Source organism: Pleurodeles waltl, chromosome 12 (genome assembly GCF_031143425.1).
Source record: "Pleurodeles waltl isolate 20211129_DDA chromosome 12, aPleWal1.hap1.20221129, whole genome shotgun sequence".
NCBI lineage: Eukaryota > Metazoa > Chordata > Amphibia > Caudata > Salamandridae > Pleurodeles > Pleurodeles waltl.
In genome coordinates this window covers 678377677-678403959 of record NC_090451.1, presented here as the reverse complement: position 1 = coordinate 678403959, position 26283 = coordinate 678377677, and the positions used below count along the sequence as shown (strand labels likewise).

The 26283-nt window shown below is 47.9% G+C and overlaps 1 protein-coding gene across 1 annotated transcript; it reads right to left on the bottom strand.

The window, feature by feature from the left end:
- Positions 1-224: 224 nt before the first annotated feature.
- Positions 225-23949, bottom strand: LOC138267245 (vomeronasal type-2 receptor 26-like). The gene is made up of 4 exons (XM_069216102.1): positions 23881-23949; positions 17846-18070; positions 1229-1352; positions 225-1135 (listed from the first exon to the last, which is right to left on the bottom strand). Exons 1-4 carry the CDS (start codon positions 23947-23949, stop codon positions 225-227), a joined length of 1329 nt encoding a protein of 442 aa, XP_069072203.1.
- Between the last annotated feature and the right edge of the window lie 2334 nt (positions 23950-26283).

The following is a 26283-nucleotide window of genomic DNA, read 5'->3' as shown; positions in this document are numbered from 1 at the left end:
CTGAGTACCTAATTCACTTATCTCATGTGTGTCCCATTTGAAGTTGAACTAACATGCGGTGAATGTGTTATTCATTTATTAGCAAATAATACCAATAAAGAGATGGGGCCACATGGATTTGTACAATAGTTCAAGCACTACATGTGTGGTACAACACTGCCCTGCCTATTTTAATGAAAAATAAAAATGGATATCGTAAAGTAGTGTAGCCATGGTTAAAACACCTAAATGTGACCTGGAGCCCGACCCATTAGATACGCTTTTGTGTTTCTGTTTGGTCTAAAAAGGATGATGTAACACTTTGGAAAAAATATACAGAAAACTAGAGATAAACTGGAAGACAAAATGGCAAAAATCTCCATGGCCACCATGTATTTGCCCTTAGTGCTGAAGTAGGCTGGAATAAATGAGATCCAAACACTGAGGAAGGCGAGCATGCTGAAGGTGATTAATTTAGCCTCGTTGAAACTGTTGGGGAGGTTCCTTGCCAGAAAGGCAATTACAAAACTTAGGATAGCAAGAAATCCAAGATATCCCAGCATGCACCAGAAAGCAATGGTGGATCCTTCGTGACATTCTACTGTGATGATACCAGGATGAGCGTGGGTGTTATAGACTGAAAAGGGAGGTGCACGATCCAACCAAACACCACAGAGAAGAATTTGGATTAAAGTACAGAAAAATATGATTGTATATGACAACTGAGGCCCAACCCACCTCCTTAAGTCACTGTTAGGTTTGGTGGCATTGAAGGCGATGGCCACCATGATGGTTCTGGCTAAGATACAGGAGATACAAAGGGCAAAAGTGATGCCAAAGCCTGCCTGGCGAACAAGACATTTCTCTGTTGTCGGGTAACCAATGAAAGCCAATGAGCTAAGGAAACACATGGTGAGGGACATGAGCAGAAGGTAGCTAAGGTAACAATTACTTGCTTTGACAATAGGTGTACTTCTGTAATGAATAAAGAGTCCAAGGATGGCAACAGGAACTGATGAAGACAAAAGACTGACTGCAGCCAAGATGGCTCCCAAGGATTCATTGTAGGAAAGAAACTCAGTGATTTTTGGAATACAGCGGATCCGATTATCATTAGACCATTGATCCCAAGGGCATTTGGAGCATTCAGTGGAATCTGATAGATGACAAGAATGAAACATATTTAAGTTTTTATTTGTTGATCACTGAAAAATCATACCTTAAGCTCTCATGCCACAGATCCAATTACCTGTTTGATTGGAAATCTCGCCCCTCAGACAAGGAGCACACTGGTAGCAGCAAGTAGGCTTTGTCGGTATAGCAACTTTCCTGAAACCAGGAGGGCAGCTGGGGTTGCACACAGAGATAGGGACCTGAGGGTAGCAAACAATAAATGAAAACAGAGGTGAAATATGATTGATATTTTGAGCACATCAATTCCAAGGAGCAAAACTATAGAGAAAAAAGACACATTTAAAGCACAGAGGTAAATAACACATTAGGGAGACATAAGTATTTCAAATAGTCTGCAAGTGTTATTCTTTTCTGGTCATCAGAGATGATTTGTGTCACACAGCAGGAGCTGTCTCAGGTAGTGTTTTGGTGATGGTATTCATTTATTTAAATATGTGTTTATAAATAAGAGCACAGGCAATTCACAAGACACTCTTAATTACACTTCATTGAGAAAAGAGGCCAGGGGTGTCAGGGTGGTTTGTGTTTTTAAAGATTCAACATGGTGGCAAACTATGTCCATGCAGATCCTCAATGTTCAATGCAGTAGATTTAAATTACAATTTGCTTATTGTTTTTCATATACAGTTTTCATATTGCAAGTACTAGTGAGTTGCTGAGTCAAGACGTTAATAAATTGGTGGTGTTCCCGATTCTTGTGACACACAAGTTAATGAATCAAAACATTCTAAATGCTCCTGAATCTGCAAAACTTTAAATGATTATTGATTTTTAATGACAAAAAGTAAGTATCCACAAGGAAGAAGTATTCAATTTCTAACAATATCCATTGTGAGGTTTACAGCACCAGCATCAGGGGAGTAGACAAGTGTCCACAATGTATGGCTCAAATTGCTGCTTTTTATGGAAATGAAAAATAGGCATCATCCTCAAATGTCCATGACTACTCCCTCAATTCATCAATTCCTGGTGAGAATTGATAACACGCACAATGACCACATTTGATGTATCCATGCCATCCATATAATTAACTGAGGGAATGCTAGAAGCATAAAAATTTTCTTTGTCATGGTATATTTACACAAGACATGGTTAACAAAAATCTAAATTTGTTGTACTAGCTAAAAATTGTGCACCTTTATGTTTGACTATAATTAAGTTGAAGCCTGTTGATTGTTATACTCACTGATGCAGAGAATAACATCATCAGAGAATGGAATGTAAAAATGTAAATTAGCACTTGTATAGCACACTACTCACCCGTTAGGGTCTCAAGGCGCTGTACTCATACCGCTATGGAACCCCTCCTGGCTTTTTCCCTGTGAGTCACCCACTCCTGAGCACCCCCAGGATGAAGCCAGGCATCCAAGCGCTGTTGGGGCCATTGTGGAGATTAAGCAAGCTATTGCCCAGAGTTGCAGAGTGGGACCCATGAATTAGATTAGGCACTGAGGCGAGAATTATCTGGTCAAGGGGAATTGAGCACAAGACCTGCCGAAGCGGGACTTGAACCCTGGTCTTGAGCCAGATCTCTGCTTCAGGGTCTGCCGCTATAACCATTGAGCCACACTTCTCCACTGCTGATGCAGAGAAATACAAAATCCACTGTTACCTGACATGAATGAAATGCTCTGGCAAAAAAGCTCTGAAAGAACAGTGTTCCCTGTGACCAGAACATTTTTTCTCAAGATAACAGCTGAAATGAAATGGAATGGGACCATGAATTTGGTCTGCATAGACTCCCTGTCACAATAATCTCAGAATTCACAGATAATCACAAATATTATCGTTATAAAAGGCCATTCCACAGGCATGGACAGGCCTAACCCTGTACAAAAAATATTGATGTCATCTACACCTGGCCACCAAAACTCCATTAAAAAACAAGACAGAATTTTTTTAATTACTAATCCAAACCATGCTGGCTATTAAAGGATTAAAGAAGGCAAGACATGCTTCATACCCTTCTGACACACAGGACAAATAGGTGGAATGAGCATGTAGCCATCCTTTTTCGTGGCTGTAAGAGCTTCACTAAAGGTGCCAAAGGGTTCAGTTGAAGCTTCCTTATGTTCAGGAAAGAGACTGCATTTTCTTTGAACGTCTACTTTGGCTTCTCGAGCTACATAAGTGATCCTGAGACTTATGAGACATGAACGATAAAGGTAATCTACTGAACAACACACATAAACTAATTTTACAAGCCACAGACAAAAACACTGGAAGAAATAAGGCTTTTTACAGTACCTATTTAAGAATCAAAAGCCCTTGGTAGGAGATTAAGTTCTGCTTTTAAGTTTTTACAGTCACAGAGTAATGTACAAGAATAAGAATTGGAATTTATGGGAATTAGACATCTATATTGTAATCAGCAGTATAGGAACACCCCCGTATACAAGTATCAAAGTAAAACCCAACCCCAGAATGTGAAGGTGCAACACACACCCAGCTTATATGTGTGGGTTGAAGAATACTGTTTCCCAAACCAGAAATTCAAGGTAGCTCAAGGACCTGTTGCTCAAAGCAGAATGCAGACTATGCTTCAGGTGGTAGTAGGAGCCAGTCATACATCTTAACTCAGAGCAACTGATTCAGAATCAGGCATTAGCAATCTCTCTTTCATCTGTATAACCACTAAATTGGTGTCAGCAGAGCTTAAGATCCAGTAAAATCCCCAAAATGGACAAAACTTAGAAACAGTCAGGTTAATACCCCTGACTCTCTAAACCCTGCACTTGTATTGGTACTGTTACTATCTTTTGCTCCAGAAGTGGAAGGCCACATCTGAGAAGTTTGGCCAGTAAGCCCAAACCATGGATTTAGCTCACAAATGACTCAATTGGGACTTGAAGGCAACCATAATTGCACATTGTCAAAAATAATGCATTAGCTAAAAATACAAGTGGAAACCCCGTGTTCTTGTCATGGGAAAGTGAATGGATTTGTTTTTAGTGTGAGAGCTCTAGAAGGCAAGTGACTGCTACAGTGCCTAGAGCAGAATGACTGATCAACTCTCGGATGTCTTTGAGCAGAATATCTGATTTGTTTATTTTTAGAGGATGAATAACTAAACTAAGAGAAAATGGTATAGATTCCATTAGGGCCTATATATACCATCTGTAGATTGAATGCCCTTAACCCATGTCACCTGTTTCAACACCTTAAATGCACAATCATTCAGTGGATTGCAGCGCTAGACAGTGCCAGGTGAAAGAAGTTCCCAACTATCCCACATATCCACATAGAGAGACAACCTTACCAATCAAAGTAAAAACACTTTAACTTCTAAAACAGATTATTTGGCTTTGCCAAAGCTTATATTCTTTTTGTCAGGCCAAGTTGAACCAAATAGACTCCCTACTGATTGTTTAAATGGACCACCAATCAAACTGGGAAACATTGTTGCTCTTAGTCTTGAATGTGAGCTTTATTTTCAAGACCTATCACTTACAGATATCAACTGCTCTGTCATTTTGCCTAGAGATAATGCTCACAATTTATTGATTTGCCACATTTGATAAAGAGAAACCATTTCAATTGACTAGGAGATTGAGGGTGAAGTCTAGTTTAATGTCAAGTGTGGTGGCTTCAAGTTCTAGTGAAACTGACATGTCACAGTATCTAAATACAATGCTTACATTAAATGACCAAAAGATATTTACCAGTAACAATATCCAAGTCAAAACATAGACCGCCATAATATAGACAACTCTCTGCTTATAATTAAAACAACAAAAATATTGAATCCAAAATATTGCCCTACAAAAATATATAAAGTTAAAAATATTGAATGCAAACACGTAGATTTCAGTGATATTGACATATAAAGCAATATTGCCCTACAAGAATATATAAAGTTAAAATATTGAATGCAAACACGTAGATTACAGTGATATTGACATATAAAGCAATAAAGAATATAGTGACAAATATAGAATATATATATATGCTTAAATATATCATTTATTTAATTCAAATTCTTTTTCCATTGTAAATAGTTGCATACATTTAAAATATGTTTAAAGTAAATAAGATTATTTTATCTTCTAATCTTTAAAACATGTACTTTATATTGTGGTTAATAAAAAATAATATAACTTCTATATTAAAATAATTGATATACACTTTTTTCCTCTATCAACTTATCTTAAAAAGTTACACAATATCAATGTTTTATTTAAACAAATTCAATAGAGATAAAACTATAAATATATATAACAATTTTAATATACTTACATATTTAAAAATAACACACATTTGTGGGGTGCATCAGATTTAGTATTGCTACGTCAAACTAAGCAACACTTGGGAAAATACTGAACTCTGGAGGAGTCAGATTAACTATTCTCATTTCAATCTAAGCAACACTTGTTGTTGGAAGTGTTGGACTCTGGGGATTTGGGGATTCAAATATATTATACCCAATCCAAAATCGAGCAACATTGGAGAAAAAGTTAGACTCTGGAGAGGTCAGATTTGCTATTCCCACTCCAAACTAAGCAACATTGGAGAAAGCATTAGGCTCTTATCAGGTATACCACTCCAACCCCAAAATAAGGAACATTAGGGAAAGTGATGGACAAGAGGCTCAGAAAACACTGTAAGAAGCCCATACCCGTGGACTGTGAGGATCACTGACATGGGGCCTGTTCCAGAGCTCATGGTCTTCTGACTGCTGCTCCCTGCTCTCCAACACCAAAATGGCAATCACCTGCCTGACAATGTCAGCTGCCTTTAAAAGCAGCTTCGCATTTCATTTTCGCCCTCTTTTCTTTTCCATCATGACTGATTAATGTTTCTTGCCATGTAGTGTTAGTTGTAATTTCCTTTTCCTGGACTGTTACTACATAAGGTCTTCAGCCTGGTTGGATGGTGTGTTGCAACAAAGCTGTGTTTCTTTGCTCGTTTTGTCGCTCCCTTTACTTGCTGATCGTGACTCTTAGCTCCGGTACAATTCTAGTGTTGGATGCTGTTTCTTGGCTTCTTTTAATCCTTCGAAATCTTCATCCAGCAAGATGTTTTTTAATGCCTTTAGCTTTTTTCTCCTGAGAATGTGGAAGGTTTACAAGGGTGCTTCCCTACCAAATATTCCAAAGTTTGTTGACATTTTGGCGTCCTGAATAGTCACCCTCAATTAGGACAGTGGAAGACTAGGATCTATATTATGGGCAAGCGGCCACTCTTGGAAAATGTAATAATATTTGACATATAAATTTTGATTAACGCAATAAATTAATTCAGAAAGTCTATTTTTAATGTGACTGGGCTCAGGAATTGAGTGAAACCAGTAGTCTGGATACTTCTCCTGATGCTGGCATGCAGTCGCCAGTGGTCTGGATACTTCTTCTGACGATGGCATGCTGTCTACTCCTACCGTGGCTACGGCAGAGGGAGCATCTTATGGTATGGTGGTCAGTGGGGCAGCTTAGGTCCTTGGCCTTGAGCCTCCTACTGTAGAGGTCAGGCCTAATCTCCTGACGGAGGTGCTTCAGCCTGGGGCTTCTACATCAGAACCCCTTTTGCCATTCAATGAAGTCCTCACCGATGTCCTTTTGGGTACTTGGTCCAAACCCAACACAGCGGCTCCTGTGAATAGGATTATCGCACGCCACCATCGGCCCACTCTAGAAAAGGTCGTGGTTGTTATTCCTTCTGGTGCCGAAAAAGGACAAGGGCTTATGTCCTATCCTAGACCTTTGGGACCTGAACTACTTCTTCAAGAAGGAGAAATTCAGAATGCTCACCCTAGCTCAGGTTCTGTCTGCCTTGGACCCAGAAGACTGCATGGTAGCGTTGGACTTGCAGGTGCTTATTTCCACATCCTCATCCTGCCTGCCCACAAACATTACCTACGATTCCTGGTAGGTCACAAGCACTTTCAGTTTACTGTGCTCCCCTTCGGCCTTACCAGCGCCCCTCGGGTGTTCATGAAAGTGATGGCGGTGGTTGCAGCTCATCTGCACATGGTAGGGGTGTCAGTCTTCCCATACCTCGACGACTGGCTGTTGAAGGCGGACTCGCCCCAGAAAGTCGTCTCCCAACTTCAGACTACGGCGAACCTCCTGCACATGCTCGGATTCACTATAAACGTGCCGAAGTCACACCTGACTCCCTCTCAGATGCTCCCTTTCATTCAAGCTGTTCTGGACACAGTGCAGTTTCTCTCTTATCCTCCCAAAAAGCGAGTCCAAGACATTCAGGCTATGATTCCGATCTTTCAGCCTCAGTCTTGGGTTTCAGTTAGACTGACTCTGAGGCTGCTGGGCCTCATGGCCTCCTGCATACTGCTAGTAACACATGCCAGATGGCATATGCAGGCTTTGCAGTGGGACCTGAAGTTCCAGTGGGCGCAGCATCAGGGGAATCTCTCTGACATGGACCAGATCTCAGAGAGGACTACGAAAGACCTGTAGTGGTGGCTTTCGAATCCGCATTGGGTCCACGGCAGATCCCTCTCCCTTCCCCAACCAGATGTCTCTATAGTTACAGATGGTCACTTCTGGGTAGAGGCGCCCACATGGGTGAGGCGGAGATCAGAGGCCTCTGGTCTCCAGCGGAGTCTGGGATCCATATCAATCTTCTGGAGCTCCGGGCGATCAGGCTTGCATTAAAAGCATTTCTTCCCTCTCTCAAAGGGAAAGTAGTGCAGGTGTTCACGGACAATACTACCGCCATGTGGTACTGCAACAATCAGGGCAGAGTAGGGTCCTAGACCCTCTGTCAGGAGGCACTACGCCTCAGGACATGGTAGGAACATCAGGACATTACCCTGAGGTGATGCAAGGTCTCTTTTTGCAGTGGGGAAAGCCTTGGTTAGATCTGTTCGCCTCCTCAGAGAACGTGCAATGTCAGCTGTTTTGCACGTTGGAGTTTCCAAGGCGGCACTCGCTCGGAGACGCTTTTCGTCTCGAGTGGAACTCTGTCCTCCTTTACACCTTTCCGTCTATACCACTTCTGCCTAGAGTTTTCAAGAAGATCCGGAACAACCGGGCCCAAGTCATCTTGGTGGCTCCGGATTGGGCATGGAGAGTCTGGTATCCAGAGCTATTGAGCATGTCCATCGATCCTCCACTCAGACTGCCTCTTCGGGCGGATCTTCTGTTGCAGCAACAGGGGACAGTTCTTCACCCAAACCTGTCCAACCTCCACCTTCATGCGTGGAGATTGAGCGGCGACAGTTGATGACTTTTGATCTTCCACCGAAGTCTGCGATGTTATCTTGGCATCCAGGCGTCCCTCAACCAAAACTGTATACGTTTGTCGTTGGAATAAATTTGTGGCATGGTGTACCAACAAATCTGTTGATCCCCTTTCTGCCCCTCTGTCCGAGGTTCTTCGGTTCATTCTTTCTTTGGCCCAGCAGGACTCTGCTTTGGGCACTTTTAAGGGGTATTTATCTGCCATTTCGGCCCTCCTTAGGTTACCTGACCAGCCCTCACTTTTTAAATCTTCTATCGTGAGTAGATTCCTAAAAGGACTCACCCATTTATTTCCGCCTACTCCATTTATCATGCCTCAGTGGGACCTTAATCTTGTCCTTACTTATTTAATGTGTACTCCCTTTGAGCCGATGCGTAATTGTCCACTGCGGCTCCTCACCTTCAAAACTGTCTTTGTTGTTGCTATGACCTCTGTTCGCAGGGTGAGTGAGCTTCAAGCCCTTTCATCTAAACCTCCATACTTGTCTGTGCACCCTGACAAAGTGCTGTTGTGCACTAAGGCTTCCTTCCTTCCTAAGGTGGTTACACCTTTTCATGTAGGCCAGTCCATCACGCTGCCTACTTTCTACGCACCCCCACATCCTTCCCATGAGGAAGAGAGAATCCACCGTCTGGACCCAAAAAGAGAGTTGGCTCCTAATTGTACTAAAGATTTCCGGGTGGACAATCAACTCTTTGTCAGGTATGTGAGTGCAAAAAAGGGAAGGCAGTGCAAAAGCGTATCATCTCTCGATGGGTGCTTCTTTGCATCAAAATGTGCTAAACTTTGGCCAAGAAGCAACCCCCTTAGGGCTTGGGTGCTCATTCCACCAGAGCAACTGCTGCTTCCACTGCGTTAGCACGTGGAGTTCCTGTCCTGGAAATCTGCCAGGCAGCTACGTGGGCGTCCCTGCACATGTTTGCTAAACATTACTGCCTGGACAGACAGGTCCGTTGAGACGGCTACTTTGGTTGTTCGGTCCTGCAGGACTTCCTAGTATGATCTTGGTTCGCAGCCCACCACCAAGGATGGCATTGCTTGAGATTCTAAGGTAAGGAATCTGCAGCTAGAAGTCTCTATCAGATGTACAAGTTACTTACCTTAGGTAACGAAATATCTGGTAGAGACATATTCTAGTTGCAGATTCCTTATCGCCCACCCATCCTTCGCACTTGCGAACTGATTTCTAGGGACAGGGATTCCCCTTTCAGGTCCTTAGCTCTAGCGCACCAATCTCATTGTTCTTAGCGGCTCTGCGCTTTTGACGTGGAAAGTCGTTAAAAGAAACTGACATTACTGCGCGAAGGAGGCATCTATATACTACTCCCTACGTCATCACAGCGACTACGATGCCAATGAGGCCCGCAGAGTCAACCGACACCACCTACCGACGCGCAAGGGTATTGCTCAAAGAAAAATCTTCAGATCCAGTCTGACGCCTGGGGTAAATTCTAAGGTAAGGAATCTGCAATTAGAATATGTCTCTACCAGATATTTCGTTACCGAAGATAAGTAACTTGTACAACATGTATACTAAAATAAGTTGAACATTATCATCAAAAAGAACATTAAACAATTGATAGTAATAAACAACAAATCAAGTTATAGATATATCATTCTTTGATATTATTTTTAAACAAAGTAAAACTATACATTTATCATTGATATTCAAAACTTCAATATTATGGCACCCAAGATAATACAACTGATATTGGATACATTGATATTCTGCTGTTGATACTAAGGATGCACACCAATGAGACTAGACTGTCAAAGTTCCATATATTTTGTTTTGTCTGTATTATGACTCCATTTTGTTCAAATGAGAAATGGTATTCCAACGTTGGCGTCCACAATGTACATTGGTTATTGTTAGAAATGGGGTCTTTGGTTGACAGTCTGGTTACCCCCTGTTCAAGCAAGGACCCTCACTCTAGTTAGGATAAAAGAGAATCACCCTCAGCTAACCCCTGCTTACCCCCTTGGTAGCTTGGCAGAGCAGTAGGCTTAACCTCAGAGTGCTAGGTGTAAAGTATTTGTACCAACACACACAGTAACTTAATGAAAACACTACAAAATGACACAACACCAGTTTAGAAAAATAGGAAATATTTATCTAGACAAAACAAGACCAAAACGACAAAAATCCAACATACACAAGTCAAGTTATGATTTTTTAAAGGTTTAAAATAAAAAGAGTCTTTAGGTAGTTGTAACACCACACTAGCGCTGCTAGCGTGAAAATGTACCTGGTTTGCGTCAAAAATAACCCCGCACGGGCGGTGTGCGTCGAAAGTAACCCTGCACGGCTGTGTGCGTCGAAAACAACTCGGCACGGCGGTGCGTGTTGAAAAAGCCAGCCACACGACGATCCGAAAGTCCCGCGGCGCAGGGTGCGATCTCTCAGCCTCCGTCAGCGATGCTGCGCGTCGTTTCTCCTGCTCCGGGCGTCGGTTTTTCGGTCGCGTTTCCTGCGGCGTCGTTTCTCAGCTGCGGAACCGGCGTCGCGTCGTTTTCTCAGCCGCGATCGGATTTGCGTCGATCCTTTCTCCGCACGGCGCTCGGTGCGTGTATTTTTGTCCTTAGGCTGCCAGCCTCTCCTTTCAGGGTCCCAGGAACTGGAAGGGCACCACAGAGCAGAGTAGGGGTCTCTCCAGAGACTCCAGGTGCTGGCAGGAAGAAGTCTTTGCTATCCCTGAGACTTCAACAACAGGAGGCAAGCTCTACATCAAGCCCTTGGAGATTTCTTCTTCAAGATGGAAGGCACACAAAGTCCAGTCTTTGCCCTCTTACTCTGGCAGAAGCAGCACTGCAGGAAAGCTCCACAAAGCACAGTCACAGGCAGGGCAGCACGTTTTCCTCAGCTATCAGCTCTTCTCCAGGCAGAGGTTCCTCTTGGTTCCAGAAGTGTTTCTGAAGTTTGTAAGTTTGGGTGCCCTTCTTATACCCATTTTAGTCTTTGAAGTCACCTTTCTTCAAAGGGGACTCACACCTTCTTGTGAAATCCTGCCTTGCCCAGGCAAGGCCTCAGACACACACCAGGGGGCTGGAGACAGCATTGTCAGAGGCAGGCACAGTCCTTTCAGATGAGAGTGACCACTCCACCCCTCCCTCCTAGCAGAGATGGCTAATCAGGAAATGCAGATCACACCCCAGCTCCCTTTGTGTCACTGTCTGGTGTGAGGTGAAAAACAACCCAACTGTCAAACTGACCCAGACAGGGAATCCACAAACCAGGCAGAGTCACAGAATGGTTTAAGCAAGAAAATGCTCACTTTCTAAAAGTGGCATTTCCAAACGCACAATCTTAAAATCAACTTTACTAAAAGATGTATTTTTAAATTGTGAGTTCAGGGATCCCAAACTCCACATGTCCATCTACTCTCTAGGGGAATCTACACTTTAATCATATTTAAAGGTAGCCCCCATATTATCCTATGAGAGAGAGACAGACCTTGCAACAGTGAAAACGAAATTGGCAGTATTTCACTGTCAGGACATATAAACCACATTACTATATGTCCTACCTTATCCATACACTGCACCCTGCCCTTGGGGCTACCTAGGGCCTACCTTAGGGGTGCCTTACATGTAAGGAAAGGGAAGGTTTAGGCCTGGCAAGTGGGTACACTTGCCAAGTCGAATTTACAGTGTAAAAATACACATACAGACACTGCAGGGGCAGGTCTGAGACATGATTACAGAGCTACTTATGTGGGTGGCACAACCAGTGCTGCAGGCCCACTAGTAGCATTTGATTTACAGGCCCTGGCACCTCTAGTGCACATTACTAGGGACTTACTAGTAATTCAAATATGCCAATCATGGATGAACCACTTACATACAATTTAAACAGGAGCACTTGCACTTTAGCACTGGTTAGCAGTGGTAAAGTGCCCAGAGTAACAAAAACAGCAAAATCAGAGTCCAGCACACATCAACAACCTGGGGAACAGAGGCAAAAAGTTAAGGGAGACCACGCCAAGGATGAAAAGTCTAACACGTGTCCCCCCCAGCTAAAAGTGGGGAGCAACTACCCAACCTCATGGGAGTTCTCATCACTAAGGCGGAAGAACCTGGACAGACCATCAGCATTGGCGTGCTCTGTACCGGGTCGATGTTCCACCGTAAAGTCCATCCCCTGTAGGGAAATGGACCACCTCAACAGTTTTGGGTTCTCACCCCTCATCTGCATTAACCATCTGAGGGGTCTGTGGTCGGTCTGAACTCGGAAGTGAGTCCCAAACAAGTAGGGTCTTAGCTTCTTCAGTGCCCAGACCACAGCAAACGCTTCACGTTCTATGGCACTCCACCTACGTTCCCTGGGTAGTAACCTCCTGCTAATGAAGGCTACGGGTTGATCTAGGCCCTCTTCATTCAGCTGTGAGAGTACTGCTCCAATACCATGCTCTGAGGCGTCTGTCTGTACAACAAACTCCGTGGAGTAGTCAGGTGCCTTCAGCACAGGTGCTGTGCACATGGCAGCCTTCAGGGCATCAAAAGCGTTCTGGCAAGCCTCTGTCCAGATCACTTTCTTGGGTTGCTTCTTAGAAGTCAACTCAGTTAAGGGGGTAACAATGGTACCATATCCCTTAACGAACCTCCGATAGTATCCTGTGAGACCTAAAAAGGCTCTCACTTCAGTCTGGGTCTTGGGAGGCTCCCAAGCCAGAATCGTGTCAATCTTAGGCTGTAGGGGTGCCACCTGGCCACTCCCCACCTGGTGTCCTAAGTACACAACAGAACCCTGCCCTATTTGGCACTTGCTCGCCTTAATAGTGAGGCCTGCCTTCTGCAGGGCCTCTAACACTCTCCAGAGGTGTTGCAGGTGTTCCTCCCATGTGGAACTAAACACAGCAATGTCATCCAGGTAGGCGGCACTGAACTCATCCAGTCCTGCCAACACCTGGTTGACCAACCTCTGAAAGGTGGCAGGGGCATTCTTCATCCCAAAGGGCATCACATTGAAGTGGAAGTGCCCATCGGGGGTAGAGAATGCTGACCTCTCCTTTGCCCCTTCAGTTAAGGCAATCTGCCAGTACCCAGATGTTAAATCAAACGTACTGAGGTACTTGGCAGCTCCTAACCGATCAATGAGCTCATCAGCTCGGGGGATGGGGTGTGCGTCAGTCTTGCTGACCGCATTGAGACCCCGGTAGTCCACACAGAACCTAAGTTCTGGAGTGGCACCAGGAGCAGCAGCCTTTGGGACCAAGACCACTGGGCTGGCCCAAGGACTGCTGGAGTGCTCAATAACCCTGAGGGCTAACATTTTGGAGACTTCCTCCTTAATGCAAGCCCTCACCCTGTCAGTCACCCTGTAAACCTTATGTTTAACAGGTGTACTGTCCCCAGTGTCCACATCATGTGTGCACAGGTGTGTGACTCCTGGGATCAGGGAAAACAGCGAGGCGAACTGTCCCAGCACGTGGCGACAGTCCCTCTGCTGTTCCTCAGTCAGGGAGGGGGAGAGGATCACTCCCTCCACAGACCCATCTTTCTCTCCTGCAGACAGGAGGTCAGGAAGAGGCTCACTCTCTTCCTCCACCCCGTCATCTGTCGCTAGGAGCATGGATAGCTCAGTTCGCTCAAAGTGTGGTTTGAGGCGGTTGACATGTAGGACCCTCAAGGGGTTCCTGGGGGATTGCAAGTCTACCAGATAGGTGACCTCGCTCTTTCTTTCCACCACCTCAAAAGGCCCAGTCCACTTATCTTGGAGAGCCCTAGGCTCCACTGGTGCCATGACCCACACTTTTTGTCCAGGCTGAAACTCAACCAGAGTGGCATTCTGGTCGTACCACCGTTTCATATCCTCCTGGCTTGCTTCCAGGTTCTCCTGAGCGAGACTCCTGAAGCGGGCAGTCTGGTTTCTTAGTGCCAGCATGTAGCTAAATACATCCTGGGGTGGTTTACTAGGAGCTTTCTCCAAAGCCTCCTTCACCAGACTGAGCGGTCCCCTCACAGGGTGGCCATAGATGAGCTCAAAGGGGCTAAAGCCAAGTCCCTTTTGAGGCACCTCCCTGTAAGCGAACAGAAGGCATGGCAAGAGGACGTCCCACTTACGCCTCAAGGGCTCTGACAGGCCCTGAATCATGCCTTTCAAGGTGCGGTTGAATCTCTCAACCAGACCATTACTTTGGGGGTGGTAAGGGGTGGTGAACTTGTAGGTTACCCCACACACCTTCCACAGAGACTTCATATAAGTGGATATGAAGTTTGTACCCCTATCAGATACTACCTCCTTGGGGAACCCCATGCGGGTAAAAACCCCCATCAAGGCACGTCCCACCACGGGGGCGGTGACCGTCCTTAGAGGAATAGCTTCTGGGTACCGTGTGGCATGGTCCACCAAGACCAGGATGAACCTGTTGCCCATGGCTGTCTTGGGATCCAGAGGCCCCACAATGTCAATTCCTACCCTTTCAAAGGGAGTACTGACTACCGGTAAAGGTTGGAGGGGAGCTTTGCATTTCCCCCCACTCTTGCCACTTGCCTGACAAGTCTGACAAGATCTACAATAAGCAGCTGACTGCTTGTTCATCAAGGGCCAGTAAAAGTGGGAGACAAGCCTCTTATAGGTCTTGTCCTGCCCTAGATGTCCTGCCAAAGGCACATCATGAGCCAAACCCAGTAGGAAGGCCCTGAAGCCCTGGGGTACCACCAGCATACGAGCTGACCCCGGCTCAGGAACCTTAGGCTCACTATACAGGAGGCCATCCTCCCAATAAATCAGGTGAGTACCTGGCGCCCCGCCAGCCGCCTGGGCTGCAGCCTGCTGCCGCAGTCCCTCAAGAGTAGGGCACTCCTTCTGCGCTGTGCAGAATACTTCCCTGGTGGGTCCCCCTTCCTGCTGCCACTGCGACAGCTCAGGGACCTCCCCCAGTTCAGCCACCTGTTCCCCTGTAGGCTCCGGTGCATCACCCTCAGGCTCTGCCTCCTCCCGGACCGTGGGAACTTTTGGGGCGGGTCTCCCGCGCCCCCTGCCTTTCCTCTTCTTGGCGGTCCCCTGGGCCACTGTTTCAGGCTCCAGGGGCTCTTGACTACCCTGATTGGCTGCCATAGACCGGGTGGATACGCATACCCACCCAGGCAGACCCAACATCTCCAAGTGAGACCTGTGTTCCACCTCCTTCCAAGGGGAATCTTCCAGGTCGTTGCCTAGCAAACAATCAACAGGCATGGTTGGACTCACAGCTACTTTCCAGGAACCTGAGACCCCCCCCCATTCAAAGGGAACCTGCGCCACTCTGCAGAGGCGCTCCGAGTTATCTACTGCAACTACTTGGTGAAGTACCCGGGGATCAATCTGCTCTTCAGACACCAGGTGACTCCTCACTGTAGTCACACTGGCTCCTGTGTCTCTCAGAGCCTCCACCCTCTGTCCATTGATGGTCACCCATTGCCTGTACTTCTTAGTGTTATCAGGCACTAGGTTTCTCTGGACCATCTCACTGTCCCCTAGTGAGACAAGGGTCATTTCTGCTGGTTCCCACCCACCTGAAACCAACTCCTCCCCAAGCGCTACACTGGCCAAACCCTGGGACGGTGCACCAGTGGGTGCCGGTGTACTTTTGGGGCATTTGGGGTCCCCCCTCACATGACCCACCTGGTCACATGAATAGCACTTACGTAGGGGACCACCTGCCATTGGCTTCCCTTTGGAGAACCATGGCTTCTTTTCACTGGGGGGTTGGGAATCCTTACCCTGGGAATCAGTTTGGGGCCCTTTAGAGAACTCATCCTGTTTGCCCTTACCCCCCCCTTTCTTCTGAGAGGGACCCTGCCCACCCTTGGCGTGGTCTCCCCCATACCTCTTTTGGACCCTGGTGCTCTCCCAGCGGTCCGCTTCCTGTGCAAGCTTCCTGGGGTCAGTCAGCTTGCTGTCAATGAGGTGCTGGCGCAGCTCTGGAAAACATAAACTGTACAAGTGCTCCCAAGCAATTAAATTGTAAAGCCCCTCATACGTGTTTACCTTACTGCCCTTCACCCAACCATCCAGTGACCTGCAACAAGAATCAACACATTCCAACCATGTTTGGGATTCCTTTCTCTTGTAGGATCTAAACTTCTCCTTGTACTGCTCAGGGGTGAGACCATACCTGGTAAGTAAGGCCTCCTTCATGGCAGGGTAGGTGAGACTGAGCATCCCCTAAGGCCGTCAGTGTGTCCCTCCCCTCTGCCTCAAAATGCTTCCACAGGGCTGCCCCCCAATGAGCTTCAGGGACCAGGTTCATGTGGAGAGCTGACTCATAACCCTTGAACCACAAGTAGATATCATCCTCCCTCTTATAATCCCTCACAAGGTCTTTTGGGATGTGTACCCTTCTCTCAGGCTGCACTGTAGAATTGCTGCCACCATCCCTACTGGACTGACTCCTCTGATCAATCTCTTTTAAACTGAGCTCATGAGCCATGTTTATCTTCCTTTCCTCAAGGGCCAGCTTTCTCTGTTCCACCTCTAGACTGAGCTTTTTCAGCTCCAACTGGTACTCCCTCTCTGCCTGTCTGTCCTGTAACTCTCCAGGTGTCAGACTCTTGGAGGACACACTGCTACCTGCCCTGGAGATTCTCCCCTGAGACATAGCAGGCCCACCCACTACATCAGTGTGAGTGACTTGCAACTCCTCTTCCCCCTCTGGCTCCTCATCTGTGTGCCCCTCAGCTGCTTTGGCTGTCACCCAGGCCCTCAGCGCCTTTTGCAGCTCATCCTTCTTGGATGAGCTCTTAATGGGACAGCCAACATTACTACAAAACTGCTTCAACTGAGCCACTTTGTAGCTCTCCAATTTCTCCAAGTCAAAAGCAGCTTCAGCTAGGGCATCTCCAGACTGAGACATGATGAGAGGTTAAAAAAATATGCACAGTTCCCTAACAGTTATCAATAATGTCAGATCCAAAATATGTTGTCTCCTGTACAAAGCCATGCTCCAAAACTATTTCCAATACATATCCTACCTAGTTACCATGTTGGGTGACTATAAAAGTCTTAGAAGGCAAAAATCTCTACAGCCCGTAGCAACAATATTAAAACATTTCTTTTTTGTCCAGAACACTCTTCTGCTGGTCCTGCAGATAGTCTGCGAACTGTGTTGTCTCTTGACTTCAGAACCTGTTTAACCCTCCTCTCTCGCCTCTAGGACATACTTTAAAAAATCACTATTCGGTCTCTTCTTGACTAATGTCTTGCTTTTCAGTTTTCACAGATTATGTCTTCACTGAACTAGTTCAATGTTTATCATGTTTATTGTGATTGTTCTAAATGACTTCTCTGAAAAACACCCTAAAACCGCATGTGGTGTAAGAGCACTATTTTTAACTGTTAAATACGTTAAAATAAATTAAATAGTTTAACAGGTGCTTCATCAGTTCCACTTCACTCAATTTAATATTTCATATTCTAAGTGACACAGTGCAGTGAACAGAAAAGAGAATTACACAGATGTCTCAAAGTCCTTCAAAGTATTTTCCCTACCTGTGTGTTTCCTGCAGCCCATTGGACAGTGCTGACATTGATGATCAGATTCTTCCCTGGTGGGGCACTGGAATCATAGGTTCCCACCTTCACTTGCCTGATGGTGCCTTCTGGAATGCGCTGCCAGTTAACAATGTCATACCTTGCTGGAGGGTTCCCTTGTTCATCAAAGAATGTCTCTTTGTCTTCTTTTTCCAAGTGCACCTTCTTAAGGTAGTGGAGGAGCTGTGGAAATGATTAAATCAATTTAGTGATCAAGAGTGACCGTCACACTCACGGTGACGGTTGGACCACTGCACTCCACGCAGTCTGACCATCACATTACAAACCTGGTAGGTGGACCCACCAGGGGACTTCCATCTCCACCGGGAACGTAGTTCCCAACAGGTCAACGGCAGCCGGAATTGTAACCAGCCAGGGTGGCTCTGAACTCAGCTTCACCTGCCTGATTACAACCCCACTTTCCACCAACCTTTCCAGGGTAGACACCCCGCCATGGAAAGGCTGGTGGAAAGCCAGTGCAGGGGGCCACAGTGAAGTCCCTGTACTGCCCATGCCACCAGCACCATCGGAATGAGCACTGTCTGTGTTGCAAACAGTGCACATTCCAGTGGTCCTGGGGTGCTGCGGTACTGGCCTCGGCTTTTAAGACTGCAAAACTCATAATCAGGCCCCAACAGATGTTAGTGTTGTGTCCTTAAATATTTTTAGGAAAACAGTTTCCATCTTCTAGCTCTGCCACTCTGTGACTTACACAGGTAGTTCAAGGTAACAAGTGTAAACTAGTATATCTGATAGAGACTTCTAGTTGCAAATCGTAGGAAGTTGGCTCTGTATATACTATTTCATAGTGAGAGATAGTGTGCACAAAGTCCAAGGGTTCCCCTTAGGGGTTGATAGTGGCAAAATTAGATAATACTAATGCTGTATTTTGTGGTAGTGTGGTCGAGCAATAGGCTTATCAGAGAGTAGTGTTAAGCATTTGTTGTACAGACACAGGCAATAAATGAGAACACACACTTAAAGACTTAACTCCAGGCCAATAGGTTTTTATATAGAAAAATATTATTTTCTTGATTTATTTTAGAACTACAAGATTCAGAATTGAAGTAAGTACATACATTGTAAAGTACTTGGCATAGGTAAATATGGGTCTTTGAATTAAAACAGTAATGTACACAGTTTTGGCAAAAATGGCAAATAGCTATTTTAAAAGTGGACACTGCAAAAATCAACAGTTCCTGGGGAGGTAAGTATTGGTTAGTTTCTCAGGTAAGTAAAGCACTTACAAGTTCAGTCTCCTGGGCATAGGCAGCCCACCGTTGGGGGTTCAAGGCAACCCAAAACACCCAGCACAGCAACACAGGGCCGGTCAGATGCAGAGGTCAAAGTAGGGCTCAAATAGCATAGGCGCCTATGGAGACCAGGGGTGCTCCGGTTCCAGTCTGCTAGCAGGTAAGTACCTGCCTCCTCGGGGAGCAGACCAGGGGGTTCTTGTAGAGCACTGGGGGGTCACAAACAGGCACACAAAATACACCCTCAGCGGCACAGGGGCGGCCGGGTGCAGGTTGTGAAGTAGGTGTTGGGATTCAGATAGGAATCAATGGAGAGACCCGGGGGTCACTCTGGCGATGAAGGCGGGACGGGGAGGGGGTGGGCTGCCTGCCGGTCACTCCTGTACCGGTAGTTGGTTTCTCCAGGGCCTGGGGAGCTGCAGGTGCAGTGCTTCTCCCAAACATTGGGTTCTTTGTTACTGGGCAGTCACGGTCAGGGGGAGCCTCTGGATCCTCTCAGCAGGCGTCGCTGTGGGGATGCAGGGAGGCCGTCTCAGGGTGTCCACATCATTGGAGTCACCTGGGGGTCCTCTCTGCGGTGTTGGTTCTTCTAGACACGAACCGGGGTGTCGGGTGCAGAGTGTTGGGGACTCGCGTTTCCGATGTGAGGCTGGAGTCCCTTTAAAGATGGTTGTTTCTTTGTTTCTTGGACGGAGCCGCTGTCCACTGAAGTTTCTTGGTCCTTTGGGTGCAGGTCAGGCCTCTGAGTCCTCAGAGGTCGCTGGTCCTGCTGGATGTGCTGTTGTGCAGTTTCTTTGAGTCTGGAGGCAGGCCGGTAGGGCTGGGGCCAAGTCAGTTGTCGTCTCCGTCGTCTCTGCGGGGCTTTCAGGTCAGCAGTCCTTCTTCTTTGTAGGTTGTCAGGAATCTGAATTCCTGGATTCAGGGTCGCCCCTAAATACTCAATTTAGGGGGGTGTTTAGGTCTGGGGGCAGTAGCCAATGGCTACTGTCCTGGATGGTGGCTACACCCTCTTTGTGCCTCCTCTCTGTGGGGAGGGGGGCACATCCCTAATCCTATTGGGGGGAATCCTCCAAAACAAGATGGAGGATTTCCTAAGGCAGTTGTCACCTCAGCTCAGGACACCTTATGGGCTGCCCTGACTGGTGGGTGACTCCTCCTTGTTTTTCTCATTATCCCCTCAGGACTTGCGGCCAAAAGTGGGGGCTGTGTCCAGAGGGGCGGGCATCTCCACTAGCTGGAGTGCCCTGGGGTGCTATAACACCAGGCCTTTGAGGCTCACCGCCAGGTGTTACAGTTCCTGCAGGGGGAGGTTAGAAGCACCTCCACCCAGTACAGGCTTTGTTCCTGGCCACAGAGTGACAAAGGCACTCACCCCATGTGGCCAGAAACCCATCTGGATATGGCAGACTGGCAGAAACTGGTCAGCCTAACACTAGTAGTTGGACTGGTATACAGGGGGCATCTCTAAGATGCCCTCTGTGTGCATTTTTTAATAATTCCCACACTGACATCAGTGTGGATTTATTGTGCTGAGAAGTTTGATATCAAACTTCCCAGTATTCAGTGTAGCCATTATGGAACTGTGGAGTTTGTGTTTGACAGACTCCCAGACCATATACTCTTTATGGCTACCCTGCACTTTCAATGTCTAAGATTTGGCTTAGACACTGTAGGGGCACAGTGCTCATGCAACTATGCCCTCACCTGTGGTATAGTGCTCCCTGCCTTACGGCCTTAAGGCCTGCTAGAGGGGTGACTTACCTATGCCACAGGCAGTGGGTTGTGGGCATGGCACTCTGAGGGGAGTGCCATTTCGACTCAGGCGGTCATTATAAACATGGTACCGTTGGCCGCCATTCCGGCGGTGGCGGGTAATTCCGCCAGCCGGCATGGCGGCCCACCCAGCCACATAATGAAGCCATAGAGGGCCGCAGGCTGCCTCCGTCAGGCAGCCTGGCGGTCGACATCATCGTTATCCGACAGGGCAGCGGTGCTGCCCCTTGGATAATGATTCCTTAGCCTCCAGCCTTTCCCTGGCAGGTTTCCCCACCAGGAAAAGGCTGGCGGAAGGGGTCCACCGGGGCACCCCTGGGGGCCACTGCACTACCCATGCACTTGGCATGGGCAGTGCAGGGGCCCCTGTGCAGTGCCCCATCACGCAGGTCACTGCCCGATTTACAGGCAGTGATCTGCGCGATGGGTGCAGCTGCATGGAGCCGCCGTCAGTGTCCCGGCCAGGCATTCCTCTGGGCCGGCGGGTGGAAACAATGTTTCCGCCCACCGGCCCAGAGGAATGTCCTTTATACGGCCGGTGGGGTTCCGGGGGTGGCGGTCAATGGAAAGACTGCCAGTATGAACACAGCGGTTTCGACCGCTGTGTTCATATTGAGGGCCATAGTCTTTTTATCTCCACCAGCACACACAAGCTGTGAGGCAGTGTGCCTGTGCTGAATGGGGGGGGTCCCCAGGGTGGCATAATACATGCTGTGGCCCTTAGAGACCATCCCTGGCGACAGGTCCCTTGGTACCAGGGGTACCATTTACAAGGAACTTATCTGTGTGCCAGGGCTGTGCCAATTGTGGAGACAAAGGTACAGTTTAGGGAAAGAACACTGGTGCTGGGGCCTGGTTAGCAGTGTCCCAGCAAACTTTCAATCATAACTAGCATCAATAAAAGGCAAAAATTTAGGGGGTAACCATGCCATGAGAGGCATTTTCCTCCACAGATTCCTTACCTTTGAATTTCTCCAGGGGTCAGATTGGATCCGGAGATTTTTCTTCGAGCAGTAACTCTGCTCGCCGTCAGGTGGTGTACGACTCCGCGGGCGTCGTTGGAGTCGTGTTTGCCGTCATCATATCGCGGTCGTATATAGGCGCCACTCCGGCGCTCTGACATCAGTTCTTTTCTTTCCGCACCAGCGTACGCGAAGATCTGGAAAGAGCTACCTCAGTCATTTTTTGACTACGTCGACACTTTTGTCGAAGTTTCTGACGAGTTCATGGATGCGTCGAGGGATGTCCCGCAAGACCGAATTCAAGCCCTGCGACTCCTGTCACCGAACTATGTCGGTGACAGATCAGCACCTCATGTGTCTTTGGTGCCTAGAGTGCGATCGCGACCCGAAGTTGTGCTCCGAGTGTCGGGCCATGAACCTGTAAGCTTTGAGGCAGCGATCCCTAAAGCTCATGGCGGCCCGACACTCGACTCCGCAGCGATCACGGTCCCATTCGAGAGGAAAGTCTCGAGACCAGCCGCAGAGTCACCACCACTCCTCGTCCTCCAAGTCATCGGGACATTCGGGTCACAAAAAGAAGAAGTCGAAAAAGGACAAGCGTTTTTCGACTTCATCCCGTCTATCGGATGATACAATGCGGGAAGAGCGTCAACGCTCTAGGCCTCTGTAAGGAAATGGCTCCCTGTTGCATTTACCCCCCACTTTTTGCCTGATACTGATGCTGACTTGACTGAGAAGTGTGCTGGGACCCTGCTAACCAGGCCCCAGCACCAGTGTTCTTTTACCTAAAATGTACCATTGTTTCCACAATTTGCACACCCCTGGCACACAGATAAGCCCCTTGTAAAAGGTACCAGTGGTACCAAGGGCCCTGTGACCAGGGAAGGTCTCTAAGGGCTGCAGCATGTGTTGTGCCACCTTTAAGGACCCCTCACCTAGCACATGCACACTGCCATTGCCAGTGATTATTCAAAGTTCCTAGAATACCTGAGTAAAATACCTTTCATTTGAAGTATTACTTGTAAATCTTGATCCTGTGGTTCTTAAAATAAACTAAGAAAATATATTTTTCTATATAAAAACCTATTGGCCTGGAATCAGTCTTTGAGTGTGTGTTCCTCATTTATTGCCTGTGTGTATACAACAAATGCTTAACGCTACCCTCTGATAAGCCTACTGCTCGACCACACTACCACAAAAAAAAGCATTAGAATTATCTCTTTTTGCCACTATCTTACTTCTAAGGGGAACCCTTGGACTCTGTGCACACTATTTCTTACTTTGAAATAGTATATACAGAGCCAACTTCCTACAGCCTCCGTCAACAGAGCCTTCCTCTGGGTCGGCTCTGCGCTTTTCCGACTTCCCGGGAGCCGGAGCCACCCCTGCCCAACTTAAAGAATTTTATGAGGCCATGCGCCTCATTTTTGGGTGGTCTGACCCACCTTTGGCGCCTTGGGGCACAGGTGAGTCAGTTGGGGTTCCCTTGGTTTCAAAGCTGTCGGCTTCGGCCACGGCTCCGGAGGGCCCCTCCGGATCCAATCGTGGATCCGTCCCAATGCTGGTCATGCCACGGCGACCTTCCCTGGCGTTGGGTCAGACGTCGACACTCCCAATGTCGGTTAGACGCGCAATCGACATCGAACCCATCCTCATACCAGACGACCCGAAGCTGGAACGACATTGATCGATGACAATTCCGTTCTATATGGGCTCTCCTGGGCCCAGGGTTGATCCAGACCTTTATTCTTGTGGGTATGGATACGGGGAGAGTATGGAGGGGACGCTGGACCCTTTAGAATACCACCTTGACCCCCAAATGGACTGGGTGCAGGATTTGGATGATGCCAGTGGTCTAGACACCTCCCCTGACATTGGTATGCTCTCTCCACCTAGCGTGGCTACGGAGCAGGGTGCTTCTTATTCTATGGTGGTGAGAAGGGCAGCTGAGGCCCTGGACCTAAAGCTGCCTTCTGTGGAGGTTAGGCCTAACATCCTAACAGACCTGCTTCAGCCGGGCTCTTCCTCTTCCGAGCCCCTTCTTCTCTTTAATGAAGCACTGACAGACGTCCATTTGGGTACTTGGTCCCGACCTAGCACAGGGGCTTATGTGAATAGGACAATTGCCCGACGCCCTCGGCCTGCGCCATCAGACCCGAAATTCCTCACCCAACACCCCACGCCTGAAAGCCTTGTCATCCAGGCTTCTTCTTGATCCGGCGCATTCCCTGCCGCACCCTCGGATAGGGAATCAAAAAGACTGGATCATTTGAGGAAGAAGTTGTTTTCTTCCACCAGTCTAGCGCTGTAGTCCGTGAACACCGCATTCCTTTTGGGCCGCTATTCCCATACTCTCTGGGATACGGTCGCGCAAGTGCTGCCTGCAATTCCGGAGGAGGCCCGGACTGCCCTTTTCCCAAGCCGTAATAGATGGGAGGGATGCAGCTCAGTTCAGGATCCATTGTGGACTGGATATGACCACCTCTCCGGTAAGATCGGTTGCATCGACGGTGGCATTGAGAAGCCACGTCTGGCTGAGAACATCTGGCTTTTCAGGGGCTATCCAGCCATCCTTGATGGACATGCCCTTTGATGCACACGTCTCTTCGGAGACAAGGCGGACTCGGCGCTCGAGCGCTTTAAGGATTCCCGAGCTACAGCCCGGTTGCCTTGCCTCGTGCCCTCACCCAGACCCCAGCAGTCTGCCTTTTGCCCCATTTGTGGCTACGGAAGGGGCACCCAACCGCGTCCTTTCCCCCCTGGCCACCGACCCACGCATGCTGTACAGCCCCTGCGCGGACGCGGGAATCCCACGCCCCTGGGGATCAGGGAGCCAGCGGGTCACCCAGTCCACCCCTGCCCCCTCTTCAGCCTCCAAGCCTTCCTAGTCCGCGGGTACATCAGGAGCCAGTGGGTGGCAGAATACACCATCACCTGCCCCAATGGCAATCCATTACCTCGGACAGGTGGGTCCTCCAAATTGTCCGAAGGGGCTACTCCCTCCCCTTCGAGACATCTCCTCCAGCCATGCCACCTTCATACAATCAGATATCGGAGGATCATATGGCGCTTCTCCGTGAGGAAGTCCAAGCCCTTTTGGCCAAAAGAGCTATAGAGAGGGTTCCCTTGCCAGAAGTAGGTTGTGGTTGCTATTCCCGCTACTTTCTGGTTCAGAAAAAGGACAAAGGTCTTCGGCCTATATTAGATCTTCGGTTCCTCAATCTCTTCCTAAAAAAGGAGATTTTCAAAATGTTGATATTGGCTCAGGTCCTATCTGCCCTGGACCCCGAAGACTGGATGATACCTTTGGACTTGCAAGACACATACTTCCACATTCCCTCTCCGGTCCACAGACGTTACCTACGGTTCATGATATGTCACAAGCACTTTCAGTTTATCGTGCTCCCCTTTGGCCTTACCAGTGCCCTTCGGGTGTTCACGAAAGGGATGGTAGTGGTGGCAGCTCATCTGCGCAGGTTAGGGTCCCTGTCTTCCCCTACCTCGACGATTGGCTGCTGAAGGTGAACTCGCCCCAGACAGTCGTTTCCCATCTCCAGACCACGGCAAACCTTTTGCATTCGCTGGGGTTCACTATCAATATGCCGAAGTCACACCTGACTCCGTCTCAGACGCTCCCTTTCAGCTGAGCTGTTCTGGATACAGTGCAGTTTCGGGCATATCTTCCCAAAAAGCAGGTCCAGGATATTCAGGCTATGATACTGATTTTTCAGCCTCTGTCCTGGATTTTGTTGAGAATAACTCTGAGGCTGCTGGGCCTCATGGCCTCCTGCACCCTGCTGGTTCAAAATGCCAGATAGCATATGCGGGCTCTGCAGTGGAGCCTGAAGTTCCAGTGGGCACAGCATCAGGGGAATCTCTCCGACAAGGTCTAGATCTCGGAAGGGACTGCGAAAGACCTGCAGTGGTGGTTAACAAATCAGAATTGGGTCAATGGCAGATCCCTCTCCTTCCCCCAACCATAGCTTACGGTCATTACAGATGTGTCACTCCTGGGATGGGTTGGCCACATGGGAGAGGCAGAAATCAGAGGCATCTGGTCTTCGGCGGAAACCGGGCTCCATATCCATCATCTGGAGCTCCGAACGATTCGACTTGCATTGAAAGCATTTCTTCCCTCCCTCAAGGGGAAGCAGTGCAGGTGTTCACAGACAACACCACCGCCATGTGCTATTGCAACAAACAAGGCGGAGTGGGGTCGTTGACCCTTTGTCAAGAGGCCCTTCGCCTCTGGACTTGGCTGGAACATCACGGCATTTCCCTGGTGGTTCAACATCTGGAAGGCTCTGTGAATTGCAGAGTACACAAACTCAGCTGACGATGCGTGGTCGACCACGAATGGCATCTCAATCCGGAGGTGGCACAAGGTCTCTTCCTCCAGTGGGCAGAA

What these genes read in the sequence shown, in the direction of transcription:
- LOC138267245 (XM_069216102.1), bottom strand. Translation starts at nt 23,949, where the DNA reads ATGGACGTCTGTCAGTGCTTCATTAAAGAGAAGAAGGGGCTCGGAAGA. An exon ending in GAAGAGCCCGGCTGAAGCAG is followed by an intron (nt 18,071 to 23,880) that starts GTCTGTTAGGAT and finishes TCATTTCCACAG; the next exon opens with CTCCTCCACTACCTTAAGAA. An exon ending in GGGCTGCAGGAAACACACAG is followed by an intron (nt 1,353 to 17,845) that starts GTAGGGAAAATA and finishes TGCTACCCTCAG; the next exon opens with GTCCCTATCTCTGTGTGCAA.